This window comes from Lentinus tigrinus (assembly GCF_003813185.1).
Source record: "Lentinus tigrinus ALCF2SS1-7 unplaced genomic scaffold L226scaffold_16, whole genome shotgun sequence".
NCBI classification, from domain to species: Eukaryota; Fungi; Basidiomycota; class Agaricomycetes; order Polyporales; family Polyporaceae; genus Lentinus; species Lentinus tigrinus.
Window position 1 is genome coordinate 146,895 of NW_027137925.1, and position 13,778 is coordinate 160,672.

A 13,778-nucleotide genomic window follows, 5' to 3' on the forward strand; every position below is an offset into this window, starting at 1 on the left:
CGGGACTCTCCTGGGTGCAAACTATGCACAGGCGAGTACATATACTTTGGTGGTGGCGGTAGCAATCGTGACCGACAAACCCGGCATGCCTACCGCCGTTCCCTGCAGCGCTGACGGCAAGTATATCTCGTTGAAGGCACATCACAGAAGATGGGTCGGCACGCATGGCGCGATATCGTTCCAGGTCCGGTCGGTCTGCAGTTGACAGACCGTCAGGGTTCGGCGGCGTAAGAGGGCTTCACAAGGCTCGGCGCACGCAAAACGCTAGTCGGAACAGGATATATCGCAATTCTGGATCTGGCCGCCAGCGATTCGGCACGGGCTACTGTGAGAAGAGGGTGAGCGCTGTGCGGCTATGTGCTTCGGAGGCTGCGTGGCCGACGTACCTCCGCACCAGGCTTGATGAGAAAATTTGCGCTTCCCATCCAATCTTCTGTAGATATCGACGGCAACGTCATCTCGACAGTGGGAAGAAGGACTGCCCAAACTATGTTCAATGAATACGCCCAGTAAGGGCGAGGAATCACCTGCGCGGCCAAGAGAACTTTCACGAAAGCGGAGCAAGAGAAGCATAAGTCGCATATAGTATTGACGAACAGATCATTGCGTACGGACTCTCGAGATCCACTCGAACACACCGTCAGCCTGCTCTTGCTTGACGCGTGAGGCAATACACTCTGTTCAGAAAATGCGGAGTCAGGTTCATTAGCAAGCAAACGCGCTCATAGTACGAAAGCAAATTGACCTGATTCTGCCAGGTCCCCGGATTGGAAGCTACAATTGCTTGTGGCATGACAGCCTTGGACCGCGGACCGTGGTATCCCCACGAGCCTGACGCATGATGCACGGTCATCGTCATGATTAGGCACAGCCGAGAGACTGCTGCAGCCCGTTGACATAGATGTTCTGTCGACAGGTATGTGTACCTGTCACCGCCCTTTAACATGAAGTCCTTGAGGGATATTTCTTGGCTAGTTGACGGCGGCATGCGTCTGGGCAGAGGCGGCAGCGGCCTATGTTCGACGTGCCTGTGATGCAACACGAGGGATTCTATGGCCCAGCATCATAAGTTATCTCCTTCTGCAGTTCGTGACTTCTTGCAGTTGCAGATTGCCGTCGGAGAGCCATGGATGATGGTGGTTTCGAGTGAAGTGTAGTGCGGGCGCCAATTAGGATTTGTAGCCTTTTTCGTTACTACCATCATCTTTTAGCCAATTCCACCTCCAATCGCCGATAACCACAGCTCGGTACGCTACTATACCTCAACAGTCTTCACTGTTTCTCGTCTACTAAGTAGGATCCACAAAGGCTTGCGAGCAGACTAGGTACTTCGTCTGCCGTACACCTCGTGCAGCCGGCGTGCTTCGACAACGTCCCGGTGGCGGCGGGTCGACACGAACCTTTCTGCGCCAAGGCACGATGGACCTTTTTCTTCTTGTGAGAGGCAAAAACGTATCTGTAGAAGGCGTATACTATTGATCTTCACCATACATAGATATGCCGCGCTTCCGGGCCTTGCTGGCAGCTGCGTGATTGCATACCTAAGTTGCGGGCATCTCGCAGCGTCACGGTCATGTCGGTGCTCGTTTCGAACCGGTAACACATGTACTCAGTCCCTTGCTAAGGGATGACGTCTTCCGAGTTCCCTTCGACGACGGCCTGGCCGGAACGCGTAATGTGCCAGAGACGTGTTCGTCATGGTTCCTGGCCTAGGTGTCGCATTATTCATGGCGAGTGGACATCTGGCGGTGATATTCTGACCTCTATACAGCGGCGGTGCCTCCATGTCACCCCGCCATCACGTAAAGTTCGTACTCAACGCCGGGATGACCACTTGATAGGCCTAGGTCATCAGGGGGCCACTACTGCATGCGTACAAAAGTTCCACGAAATCCCATCACCCTTCACATCGATTCTCTAGAACTCAGACGGTTCCAATTGAAAACAGGAATAGAGAATGCCCTTCAACGTCTTCACTCATGTGCTCAACATCGGACGAGTCACGACGAAGGGGCCAGGTAAGGTCTCTTCTACATCCATGCGTTACCTCGAACTTCCGACCCTTAGAATTAACGCCAGTCGAGTCGAAGGGGTGCCTGCTGAGTCGCCCTAGATTCCATTCAATCACACTTCCTCCTCGACCTCCTCCTGACTTCACTCCGAGTCGACGTGCACTGCATGGCCATTGCTTCACAACATCCTCAACCGAGCGCACTGGTCGTCTGAGCCGAGTCCCGACATACGAGGTGGCCGACACCAGCCTGATTGAGGGACTTCTACCTAGCGGGTGGATGTACAGTAGGTGAGTAAGACTCGAAATGCCACAACATACAGCGCACCACCTGCCGACTAATATTCACCAACCACAAGTCCCGCGACACCGTAGCCTGAAACGACTCGGAGACTCCGCTTTCCGCTATCCGCTATCCTCTATCCGCTATCCGCCATCCACTATCTGTCATCGCGTTCCAGCGGTCGCAGCGATTGACCATCTGGCATGGGTGCGAAGGGGCGTCGCCGGCCACGAGGACGACTCCACAAGCTCATGCTCAGGCCCTGCAGACTCGGCATGTGAAACACCAGGAAGGTACGCATGTCAAAGAGGCTCATTGGCAGACCGGCCGCCGAGACTCAGAGTCCCAGACTCGGACGGCCCGAAGTATGAACCCACGAAAATACAGCAGTAGCGACCGTGATGCACGACAGCCAGGGCCGACGAGGATCGTGAACTTAAGCGGTGTGGATGGATACTTGTGATGAGAAGGACTCGGCGGGAGGAGGCCAGTGGAGATGGCAGTGGCGGTGGTCCTGACGATGCACACTGTACAGCGCTGTGCGCGTGATCGGTGAAAAGTGCGAATTGGGTCTTGACCCCTGTGCAGTGACCATGCTCACGTACCGGTGTTACTGGATGCCAGCAGGACTTGGTAGACGAGTGCGTTAGAATACATAGTCGAACTCTACAAGTATGCATACGTACATTGTACTAGTATTCGACGTTTGGGGAAGTATTGCCACTCATACGAATCTGAACTCACGCTTCAATGGATCCAAGATCTACTGCGACGGAACTTGACATACATTTGTTCCAACTCAACTGCGAACATTAGGGTACCGGTAATTCATAATACGCACAATAAAATATACGAGCCTCCGGGACCACCCCTTGCCGGGATAAACTCTTGAAGGTGGTGAGCCAGATGATCGTTAGCAATGAGTAAGAAAAACTTCCAAGGTTTATTCCTCGGATGCATCCGCCGGGAGTCGAACCCGGAGCTAGGCCATGGGAAGACCCAATGTTACCGCTACACCACGAATGCTTACTCCTATTCCAAAATACATAATATATATAAAGTTTGTTTTATGCATACCATGGGATGGTTTCTCCAGTCCCCTCCGGCTTGTATTCTCACTAGCCACCTCCGAGTCATGGTCCTGGTAGTTAAACCTGTTCCCGTACTCACCATGTACCTCGCGTGCAAAAAGGGTCCCGCATTGACTCTGCTGGCGTGTCTGTGGACCGCCTCGGCCCATACTCTGGCATCAGACTCTGACATCGGCATCCACCACTGTGTGTGCAAGCAGCAGTATCCATCAGGTTCCGTTATTCCGTCGTGTACTCGTACTGTCGTAGAACGGACGCGGATGGGAAGGCCAAAGTTCCGGCTGTCCCGCATAGCAATTGCAGTACCGGATGCATCATCGGCTCCACTAGGGGAGTCCGGGTCGGCGGGCGGCTGCGCACTGGTGACGACGAGACCCTTTAAGTACTTAAGCCCTTCGAGTTCCAACCGACACCTCACCCTGAAGATACTGCAACTCTTCGCTAAGTTACTTTGACCTCAACGTATTTACGCATCATAACATGGCAACGTGGTGAGTGAACAGCTTGGATGTGGCCTAGTCCACAAAGTTATAATGGTGCATCGTTTTGATTCCGACGCCATTTACAGGCTCGATTACGTCTCTCTCGTGGTGGTGAGTGCGCCCGTGGACTTTGTGTGGAGTTCTAACGTTAATCACCGATGGGCGGATGACGATCAGACGCTAGCAATACTAGCCGGCGTTGGCTACCTAATCGTCAACGCTCGGAAAGCCCTCTCAGGGGCTTTCGAGTCCACGAAAGACTCGTAAGTTGTCTGGTCTATTCCATTCAACACCGACATACATACTGACCTTTGACATCTCCAACAGACTGAAAAACAAGGGCGTGGACCTTTCGAGCCATGGCCTCTCGGTGAAGACCGACAAGAGGTTCGACCGAGAGCAGTATCTCGACGCTACGCAACGGTCAGCCCACGCCCTTTGACGTTTCATGTGTGTACATGCTGACGAGATTACAACAGCGGCTTCATCAAGGCGTTGAATGCGTCGACTGCTGGCAACAAGGATCCTGATGTCGAGCCGGAAGAAGGCAGCGAGAAGGCCTCCCACCGTCACGGCAGGCACAGGAAAGAATAGAAGGCTCACGCTGGAGAGTAGGCTCTCGTACAGCCCGCGTCGGTTCTCAGGAATCTTGGACTTGGGTCACTCCCTTTGTAGATTGTATTCCATCAGCGACTCGGACGAATAGCTACTGTATGGTGTGATTGGATGACGGACCAGGTGGCACTGCCGAATCGCGGTACAAGTCAGCGTGGTTCATGTACATGTCTTGCGATTGAAGTACCTGTACCTCCCCCTCTATGTCGCTCCGTGGCTGTCGGTCTGTTCAGACATGAAGGACAGCTTGAAGGATGTGGATGCGTGAGATGACATCGGACGCGCCCAACATGGGCATCTGTCCGCAGAATGATGACCATCAGACATCGTGGCTACAGCGATGCATGTCCGCCCGGTCACCTTCCTCAACGCCGTTCATTCACGTTAATATTCTCAGCGTTAGAGCCAACTTTCGTTCGTCCTTCGTCTGATTGTGATCCAGCATCACCGAGTCCCGACATCCAGCGGACTCGAAAGATGGAGGACACCGCTCCTATCGCTTCCATCTTCTCCCCCCTCACCTCTGTCTCTGTCTCTGTCGCTGTCTGCGGTGTCTCCCCTGCCCCGAGGCGAGAGGAGTACATTGCCACGAGCGTGTGCCTCTCATTTACGCTTGGGCGAGCCGGTGCCATCGAAGGCGCGCAGCGAGGCTTTTCTTTCTTCCTACCTTCCCCGCCTTCTCCTCTTGACTTCCTTGCACTCCTCCTTGGCTCTCCCCTCAAGTCCATCTGGGTCTCTCGCGATGTCTGACAGTGACATAGCCAACATTCTGTCTCCTACGAGCCCGTCCATAGCCAGTGCCGTGTTCGGGAGTGCTCGCCCACGCAGGCCCAGCACACCCAAGTCTCCGCCAGCAGAGCTTTCCCGGCCGACGCAGTCTCAGCCTCAGACTCCCATTCGCAAAGACAGACCGCTGCCTCCGATTCCTGGGCCTGCGCAGGTCAGATCCCCGCGGACGACAGGCCCGCCACCGCGTGCCCGCCCCGAAAGGCGGCCCGACAGCCCTGATGTCGAGACCATGATCGCGCGGACGCCTCGCCCGCGCCGCAAGTCCTCGGCGACGTTCCACTCGCCCATGCGGCACACGCGCTCGAACTCGTCCATAGCCGTGCCGTCGAGCTGGAAGGGCGTCGCAAAGAGCAAGGAGGAGGACAGCGAGTCGGTCATATCGGACTACGGGGCGCTCATTGAGAAGGAGGACGAGAGCGAGGATGACAAGGGAGACGGCAGCGAGTCGGACTCGAGCATCGACATTCACACTCCTTTGCCGTACGTGTGTTTCGTTTCGTCTCATCCTCCTCTTGCTCACACGCGTGCGGAAAGTCACCTCATGTTCCGCGACGGCCTGCTGTCTCCCCGTTCCAAGCTACTCCCCGGCGGTGGTACTGCGACCCTGTCCATGTACGTCGAGGACAACGAGCCTGGGGCCGGCATGCGCGCGAACAGCGTGCTCAGCCTAGCCTCGACAGGTGTGTATCTTTCTGTCTTTGTTTGCTGTCGACGGTGCTGATCCCTGCACGGAAGCTGGCAGTACTATGACCAAATCCGGCATCTATCGGGACCCACGAGACACGCAGAGGAGGAGAGTCAGACATCGGGATCAGCAGCTCCTGCGTGCCGGTATGGGCTTAACCACCGGTCTGGGCTGGAGCGACAGGTGCGTTGATTTCTGAGACATGACCAGCGTTTTCTGCAGCTCAAATATACCTGCAGCGAGGACGAGGACGCACCGTCGCTTCTCACACGACGCTTAATCACCACAAGCATCGCACGGCAGCCGTCTGTCTATTCAGCTACCTCGCGCGCTCCGTCGCAGCTGTCCAAGTCCACCTCCGCTGGCAACCTCAGTCACCCGCCGCCATCCTACTCTCCAGCCCCGCGTCCAGGCTCACGCCCGCTCTCTCGCTCTGTCTCCACCACCTTCTCCCAGTACCGCCTCAGCACTGCGGACTCGGACAGCGTCGCATCCACATCTGTCGATACAGCAGCACGGCCAACTCGCAGCAGGACGCAATCGAACGCATCCGCCAGCTCGATCGTCTCGTCTGGCTCACGCGACTCCAGCAGCGCCCCGCAGTCCGTGACGAGCTCCCAGGCCACCACGCCTTCACGCACGGCCGTCCCCCGCCCGTTGCGTCTGCCGCAGACCGCGGGCATGGGAATGGGGGCGCAGCCCTCCGTCACCCGTTCGACGTCCGTCACCGAGTCCCGCCCGCCCGTCGCGTCCGCGAGCGCGAAGATCGCGGGTGCAGGCAGGTCGACCCCGACGCAGATACAGACACAGACACGACAGCGCACGCGCACGCTGTCCAACCCCGGCTCTCGCCCGAGCACCCTCGTCCCGCCCCGCGTCGCAGCCGTCTCGCGCATCGTGCCCCCGCGCTCCGTCTCCACTTCTATCATGGCCCCCGTCCGGTCCAAGTCGACCAGCAACAGCAACAGCACCAACAGCCGCAGCGCCGACCCGCTGTCCGAGTTCCCGCTGCCCCCGGGCTCGGCGGGCCTAGCCCGCCCAAGCGTGAACACACACATCTCGAGGCTGTCGGCGTTCACGTCCCAGTCCCCTGTGCCGTTGTCCGCCCCGCCCGCGACGCAGGTGCAGGTGCTGAACACGGTCGGGGTGGGGCCGCGCCCGCGCCCGCGCACGGGCACGGGGATGGTGTATCGGAACAGCTCGTACTCGGGTTCGAGCTATTATGAGACGTCGCGGATGAGCCGGGCGTCGGTCGCGTCGTCTGCTGGGAAGGAGGTTGGGGTCATTTAGCGTTTTCGTCGGAGTCGGCGCCCCTCGCCCTCTGCACCTAATTACACAGTCTCGGTCACAGTCTCGTTGAGACGTCCACACTCGTTCTTTGTCCTCGTCCCTGCACTCGCATCCCGTCCTGCACCTATTATCACTCAGCACTCAGCACCCACACACATCATACATGCACCCATCGCACATCGCACATCGTCGTCGCAGCTCCTCGATCCATCGTCCCAGTGTTTTTGGTTTTGACTCGTACTACTCGTACTTCTCGGTACCGTGCTTCGTCATATGTCTCCCCCGATCCCCCAACACACATACATCTTGATACAGTCCAGCCTCCAGTCCCTCCCGCTCGCCGCTCGCCATATTTATGTACGTACCTACATCCGTCTCGTCTCGTCTCGTCTCGCCTCAAATGCATAGTCGCGCTGTGAATATAAGGAGCCTTGGCAATCATCACATACAGTAACATTATAAAACAGTGGACACGCGACTCGCTCTGTTCCACGGTGCCACCTGCAAAGGTACAGTCTGAGTATCTATAGCGGCATGTACTCGTACATATACATACGACCAAGTCTCGTAAGTCTACCACCGGATGTACATGTGCATGTGGACGGACGCTCAGAGAACGCACGCAGCAGAACACGAGCGACTCGGAATTCCGTCGCCATACATACATAGCTCTCAAGAACTCGAGACTCATGACCTGCCGGCTGCCGCCTCCGACCGTCGACCGTGACGTCGACGTCGGCGGACCACGTTGCGACAACCTGACAGTGAGGAACCTCGCGAATGCCAATAGCTGCTTAGGTACCACAAAGTAGACGCACCGAGGGTGGAACGATATCATACAGTGTCACATTGTTATACCGACTTGGACATCGAATGGATACAATACCGGCTGCGGCACGTGACGCGAAGGGGACAACGCCGCATAGACACTGGGGGGCGGCAGGGCCCTGCGGAAACGCTCTTAGCGCGCGGCCGGGCGCCTGAAGAGACGCTGTCGGATCAGGGTCGGTCTGCCGAGATGCCGGGCTGAACGTCATCTCAGATAACTCGTCTACCAGGCATCAGGCTGCGATAAGTCGAGTGCGCCGTGGTCTCGCGCGCTGCAGTCCCATCCCTTTTGAATTTTTCCAGATCTTTTGCACTGATAGCATGTTTAAGCCATATACAACAAAGTCTTCAAGGTGGAATTTAGAGATGCAATCATTTTGTGCAGATATACTGTTGTGCAACTCTGACCAATGTCGAGATCGTACTCTTCAAGCCTACGCTGGAGAAATCGGCCTTGAAGACATTAAACAGACATAAAAAAGCTTCTAGGTTCTGAAGAAAGCGCAGCAAAACAATGTCATTTGGAGACTGCAGACCAGTGTATGAAGAGCGCCTTGAGTAACAAGCGGGACAAGTTCCAGGCGCTCGTTGAAGCGGTCACCCAATATGTAGAGCACCCACTGCAGGCACTAATGATTCTCGAGATGATAGGAGGGGAAGGCGAGGACGATATAGAGGTGGACGAGAATGGGACTGAGCTGCGAAAGCATGAGAATGGGTATGGCTCAGATATTGAGTTGTAATGCCTGTTATGATGCAGTTTCCTGCTGCCTACCAGCGTCCCAAGTAGTCTCCTGGTGTCTTTGACAATCTGTTGCTCAGATCTTGACCACAGAGAGCTATGAAAGGCCGCTTTGGACAAAAATCATTGAGTTTCGCCTCACCTGAAGGATCCCCGAGGATCCCGAGTGATCCTTCGGGTTCCTCGGGGATCCTTCAGGATCCCTCGGGATCACTCGGGAACCCGGAGGATCCTCGGGGATCACTCAGGATCCTGCTGGGTCTCCTCTCTGTACAAAACTGCCATCCGTGGGAATCCCAGGGAATCCCCAGGAATCGTCAGGAATCCGCAGGAATGTGTGATTTTCTCCCTTAGAATGTTACTAGGGAATCATCGGGAATCCTAAGAAATCCTAAGGACTGAAAATACCGGCTAAGACTTCACTTACAATATGATAAGGCAGCTAACATTAATGTATGCCGAGGGATTCCCCAGGATTCCCTGGGATTCCCACGGAATGCCTTACTAAGCATCCAGATTTCCCTATTTGGCAGGTACAATATTCACCTCCGAGCAGAGATTTGCTACTCTTGCTGCTCTCAGTCGTGCTACTCTGCCAGTGCCTCTACTAGTACTCTCTCAACATGTCTGTGCCAGTTACCCCAGCTGCTTCTCGTCTTTACCCTCGCATGAATTGTGCAGTAGGAGGTTGTGCTTGTACTACATATATAACTCTCGCACCTCCGAGTGGTTTTACCACAGTAAGCCTTCTGCTGGGCGACATCGCAACACTTTTTGATATTATTTTACATGATAGGTGCCTGAGCAGCCTCAGAAAGAGTGTGCAAGCTGCCACCACCAATGGATCATGCACACTGCTGCACCACATCAGCTGCCTCCCGAGTACCAGCGTGTCGCTTTCGGACAGCTCTGGGGTCGTACAGTGTGTGCAGCTTCCTCGTGCGGAGGCTTTCATGCGGTATGTCATTTTCTAGAGTCAATAAGGAAGTTTTAAATGTGACAATATATTAGGTCAATCCTACCGACAACCAGAACCCTCAAACTCTGTGTGCGTGCGGACAAAGCTATGTTCAGCATGCTTTTGGGTTTGTATCAATCTCAGTTTCTCACTGCTACATGCACTCATCCATCTGTGTTCAGATACAGTGCCTTCGAGGCCCCTGCTTCTGCTTCGGCAGCCTCTGGGCATACCCTTATGTCTTCCTCTTCGGTCCCGGTGTCCCTTTCATCCTCTATGCCTCCCCCTTCTATGCCTACATCTGTTCCCTCCATGCACTCAGTTTCGGCTCATTCAATCCCAGTGCTTTCATCGTCTATGTCTATTCCACTCGCTCAGATTCCACCTGCCACCGGATTTCACTTCTCGGGTGCGACAGCTGCCAATGTCAACCTGCAGCGCAGTGCGAGTGCGCAGCGCAATCTTCCACAACATGCACCACGTTCCACGCTTGCTGGGCCCCACCGTACTCCATCTGCACGCCGTCCAGGCACTGGCTCGGCACCAGCAGCACCAGCAGCTACTGCGCCCTCTATCTTGGATATCGCGATCATTCCAGCCAAGGTGCGTAGCTCTTGAAGTGCATCTGCACAATGTCTCACTTATTATCCAGCTTGCAATGGGCGCGAAGCATGGTCCAGTCCCAGGGTTCCATTTGCGAGTCACACAGGCCGATGTCTCGCAGCTTGTCACAGCTTTGCGCAAATGTGACCTATGCTTTGAGGTATCCTTGGCTGAGTTCTCACCCTCGGCTGTACTCTGGACGCACATTCATGCCAAGGTTACTGAACATCTCGCACTTCATAATCTTGCACTTCCGATATCTCCTTCCGAACCATCTTCCTCCTCTGTAACCGACTTCCATACTCTCCCCTGGATTGTGGTCGAGAAGGGTCGCAAAGCTGGAGATGGGTACAAGCTCGCAATTGCTGGGAACCTCAACGGCCATGACCTTACCGTTGCCTACCTTCGCTCGGCGAAAGCGGTTCCCAATCCTTCTGGTAAGGACAGGGCTCTGCTTTTGCTCGGTATGTCTTGCACTTTTGCATATGCAGCACACAGGCTAAAATGCATATAGCTCCACGGCACAGCGACATGGCATTGCCCTTGACAAGTCTCGCCTTGCGTGATCCATGTGCATGCCATGATTTACCCCTCCATGTCTGTGCTCCATTCCGAATCCTGCGAACGTACATGCACTTCGACAAGAACCGCAACACTGATGAGAGCTGGTTCGAGTGCCAGGACTTTGCCTGCCCACCATGCACCCCGTGTGGTCGTGGTGTGAATGGTGCAGACTCGGCTCCTACTGTTCCTGCAGTGCCTGCCCCCACCTTTTCTGCAGCAGCTCCACCACCACGGCCGATATCTGCGGCAGCACCGAGTGTGGCATTGCCTGTCCAGTCCCTGTCTGCTGCTCACCGGCCTCCGGCGGCCTCGGCATCAAGCACCATGCCAGGACACATCCCGACTACACCTCCATTGCAGCCTACGGTCTCACGTATTCACCACCGCTCTCCACAGAGCCAGCTGGATGCGAACCCTGGTGCACGCAGCCGCCGCCGTATTGGTTCTGTGTCCCAGTCGGACATTGCACCCTTGTCGCTCATGGGGCTTGCCACTGGTAGCTCGACCACTCTCACTCCGACAGTTGCATCTCTTGCTTTACACGGAAGGGCAAGTTCTTCATCCACACCCCACAACAGTACACCTGTGTTGCCTCTGCTACATCCTTCAATGGCTGTCGACTCTGCAGAATCATCTGACTCAGATCTACCTTCGATCTCTGACATCATCGCCGAGGATGCGCACAAGCGTAGCCAGGTTGAGATACCTCTTCCATCCCCACCTTCCCCCTTGCACTCCGACCTCGAGAATTGGTTCACTGGCAACGAAAGTGGACGAACCACTGAACCAGTACCAGGCAATGTGCCTGAGTTCGAGGGTACAAGCATTGCATCTCTCGCCACAGCATTCCTCGACTTTCTTGTCTATTCGCACTGCCATCCTCTGCAGTGGACATGGGCCGACTGGCCACTTCCCGACGGTGTTACGAAGTTTTCGGTGTTTGCAGTGGGCGATTATCTCAAGCAGCCTGTTCGGCTCTTCAGAGCGTATGTACCACATCAGCTCAGCAGCCAAGTAAGAACTAATGTCGGTCACTGTATAGCGGACCGGCGGCTGGCCAAGGTGTCGGTCATGCAGTGCTTGTTCATGCACTGCAGCTCATGACAGGCAATGCTGCATTCTGGGCTGACAGTGTGGGCGGATACAAGAGGCCTGTCTTCCTCGACAATGGCACTACAAATATCCGGCGTGTCGATACATGGAAGGCCTTCGGTGCATTGTGTGGCATGTACATGGTCGATACTGGAGTTGCCCCTACTCCAGTCTCACCATTTCTGGTCCTCACTGCGCTTCTTGCGACTGCAGCTCTGGACTCAGGGCTTGAGTTCGTAGATCCTGCCTACACTGCAGCAGTCGTCCGGCCTATCATGCAACTTCCAGTGCTCGTAGGGTTCGACAGTGAACTTGCAGCTACATTCGCCCCTTGGCTGATGCTCCCCTGGGACGAGCCCATTCCTCAAGGTCATTTGGCCCCAGCACGGCAGTTCATCATACAGGTTCTGGAGACGAATGTAGGTGAACACTCTTTTCTGTATGTACATCTGCTTATCTTCAGAGCATGGACAGGTTGTTGAAGTCGCCAGTTCACGTACAGCTGCAGCTTCACAGGCAGTCCATGAGGGTTGGACTTTTCAGGCTTACTTCCGGCTTCTCTTCGGAGACAAGTCCTCTATTCTCGGTTTACGTGAGTTTATCGCATTCCGTGAGGGCCTTGCGGTGCCGGTCCCTGTTCTTGGTCATGACACTTCTGTGCCATTGCTCAAGGTCAGTCCAACTTTGGGCACAGGACTAGCTGCTAACCATTGGCTACTTATAGACAATAACCGAGCTGGTAGACATTGAAGATCTACCCCTGTTCATCCTTGCAATGTATGACCGTGGTATCTCAGATGTTACGGCTTTTATCGAGAAGCACATCAACTACCACATCATACGTGCAGCGGATAACAAGGACTCTCTACCACCTGCCGAGTTCAACAAGCGGAGGTTAGCTCAAAAGCTATTCCGTCTGCGCTTCAACCGGTATTTGCATGGCCGGGGTCACCCAAACCATCCAGTACTTAGCCTGCTCAAGACTGGCCGACTCAGCGCTGGGCAGTTTGCTGCCGAGGTATGTTGAGGTTTGCTTCTGACTGGACATTTGCTCACTCTTGGTACAGGCCACCTCTTCTACAGTGCGGGCTACCACTTTGTTGAAGGCTGTCACCGACTCGTCAATGGTACCTGTCGATCCATACTGGCAGATCCATGTGGGTACATTTACACTGCCCTTTGTTACTGCTAACCAATTTTGTTAGATCGGCTTCCAGGTTCCCGAAGATGTCAAGCAGAAGGGTGCATTCTTCAAGATTGCCACATGCACAGGCAACCTCACAGTCATTATGACTCTGGATTTGATTCGCATGTTGACCCATACTCCAGCGTCTGCCGAGGAGGCGACCGAGTTTGATGCTGTTGTGCACCAGATGCTATATGGTGCTGCAGGCGATTATTCGGTGCTCTAGGTCAGCATTTTGGTGTGTATTATGGGATTGTAATGCATTCTGGAATTTCTACACAAGCCCAATTCACATTTTCCGGGGCGCTCGGCATGCAAGAACAATCCAGGACGCTCACTCCCCGCACCCGCATGTGTTTCTGCGGCGTTTTCCAGAGAGCGGGCTGCAGAGTGCCAGAACCCCAGCACAATCTGGATTTCTGTGCTGCGATGGATTGTAGCACTCCTAAGCATGCCCAATCCAAAATTTTCGGGGCGCTCGGCATGCCAGAACAATCCAGGACGCTCACTCCCCGCACCCGCATGCGTTTCTGCAGTGCTCTGGGGAGACCGGGCTGCA

General features: G+C 55.0%; 5 protein-coding genes and 1 non-coding gene across 6 annotated transcripts in view; 4 read left to right on the forward strand and 2 right to left on the reverse strand.

Moving 5' to 3' along the window:
- Positions 1-87: 87 nt before the first annotated feature.
- On the reverse strand, positions 88-1,137 carry L226DRAFT_95627 (uncharacterized protein). Its single transcript, XM_067687376.1, has 4 exons — positions 746-1,137; positions 612-677; positions 387-544; positions 88-322 (listed from the first exon to the last, which is right to left on the reverse strand). The coding sequence occupies exons 1-4, from the start codon at positions 897-899 to the stop codon at positions 239-241; spliced, it is 462 nt and encodes a 153-aa protein (XP_067534272.1). The 5' UTR covers positions 900-1,137; the 3' UTR covers positions 88-238.
- A 2,112-nt stretch (positions 1,138-3,249) lies between these two features.
- On the reverse strand, positions 3,250-3,320 carry L226DRAFT_t139. The gene has a single exon. It is a non-coding gene; the product is annotated as a tRNA-Gly (tRNA).
- A 482-nt stretch (positions 3,321-3,802) lies between these two features.
- On the forward strand, positions 3,803-4,684 carry L226DRAFT_613846 (uncharacterized protein). The gene is made up of 5 exons (XM_067686553.1): positions 3,803-3,876; positions 3,954-3,978; positions 4,045-4,130; positions 4,195-4,290; positions 4,347-4,684. Exons 1-5 carry the CDS (start codon positions 3,866-3,868, stop codon positions 4,459-4,461), a joined length of 333 nt encoding a protein of 110 aa, XP_067534273.1. The 5' UTR covers positions 3,803-3,865; the 3' UTR covers positions 4,462-4,684.
- A 385-nt stretch (positions 4,685-5,069) lies between these two features.
- Positions 5,070-7,325, forward strand: L226DRAFT_95642 (uncharacterized protein). Its single transcript, XM_067687377.1, has 4 exons — positions 5,070-5,751; positions 5,806-5,951; positions 6,007-6,139; positions 6,196-7,325. The coding sequence occupies exons 1-4, from the start codon at positions 5,225-5,227 to the stop codon at positions 7,244-7,246; spliced, it is 1,857 nt and encodes a 618-aa protein (XP_067534274.1). The 5' UTR covers positions 5,070-5,224; the 3' UTR covers positions 7,247-7,325.
- A 1,249-nt stretch (positions 7,326-8,574) lies between these two features.
- Positions 8,575-8,870, forward strand: L226DRAFT_535976 (uncharacterized protein). The gene is made up of 2 exons (XM_067681021.1): positions 8,575-8,772; positions 8,821-8,870. Exons 1-2 carry the CDS (start codon positions 8,617-8,619, stop codon positions 8,827-8,829), a joined length of 165 nt encoding a protein of 54 aa, XP_067534275.1. The 5' UTR covers positions 8,575-8,616; the 3' UTR covers positions 8,830-8,870.
- A 793-nt stretch (positions 8,871-9,663) lies between these two features.
- L226DRAFT_523813 (uncharacterized protein) overlaps positions 9,664-13,778 on the forward strand; it is a gene marked incomplete at both ends in the record, with an annotated part of 5,387 nt that continues 1,272 nt past the window's right edge. The window contains 12 exons of the mRNA XM_067678846.1: positions 9,664-9,738; positions 9,828-9,864; positions 10,118-10,222; positions 10,304-10,377; positions 10,427-10,841; positions 11,159-11,927; positions 11,984-12,452; positions 12,508-12,705; positions 12,758-13,051; positions 13,101-13,190; positions 13,239-13,416; positions 13,446-13,457. Of these exons, the coding sequence (XP_067534276.1) occupies positions 9,664-9,738; positions 9,828-9,864; positions 10,118-10,222; positions 10,304-10,377; positions 10,427-10,841; positions 11,159-11,927; positions 11,984-12,452; positions 12,508-12,705; positions 12,758-13,051; positions 13,101-13,190; positions 13,239-13,416; positions 13,446-13,457 (2,716 nt within the window). The remainder of the gene's footprint in view (positions 9,739-9,827; positions 9,865-10,117; positions 10,223-10,303; positions 10,378-10,426; positions 10,842-11,158; positions 11,928-11,983; positions 12,453-12,507; positions 12,706-12,757; positions 13,052-13,100; positions 13,191-13,238; positions 13,417-13,445; positions 13,458-13,778) is intronic.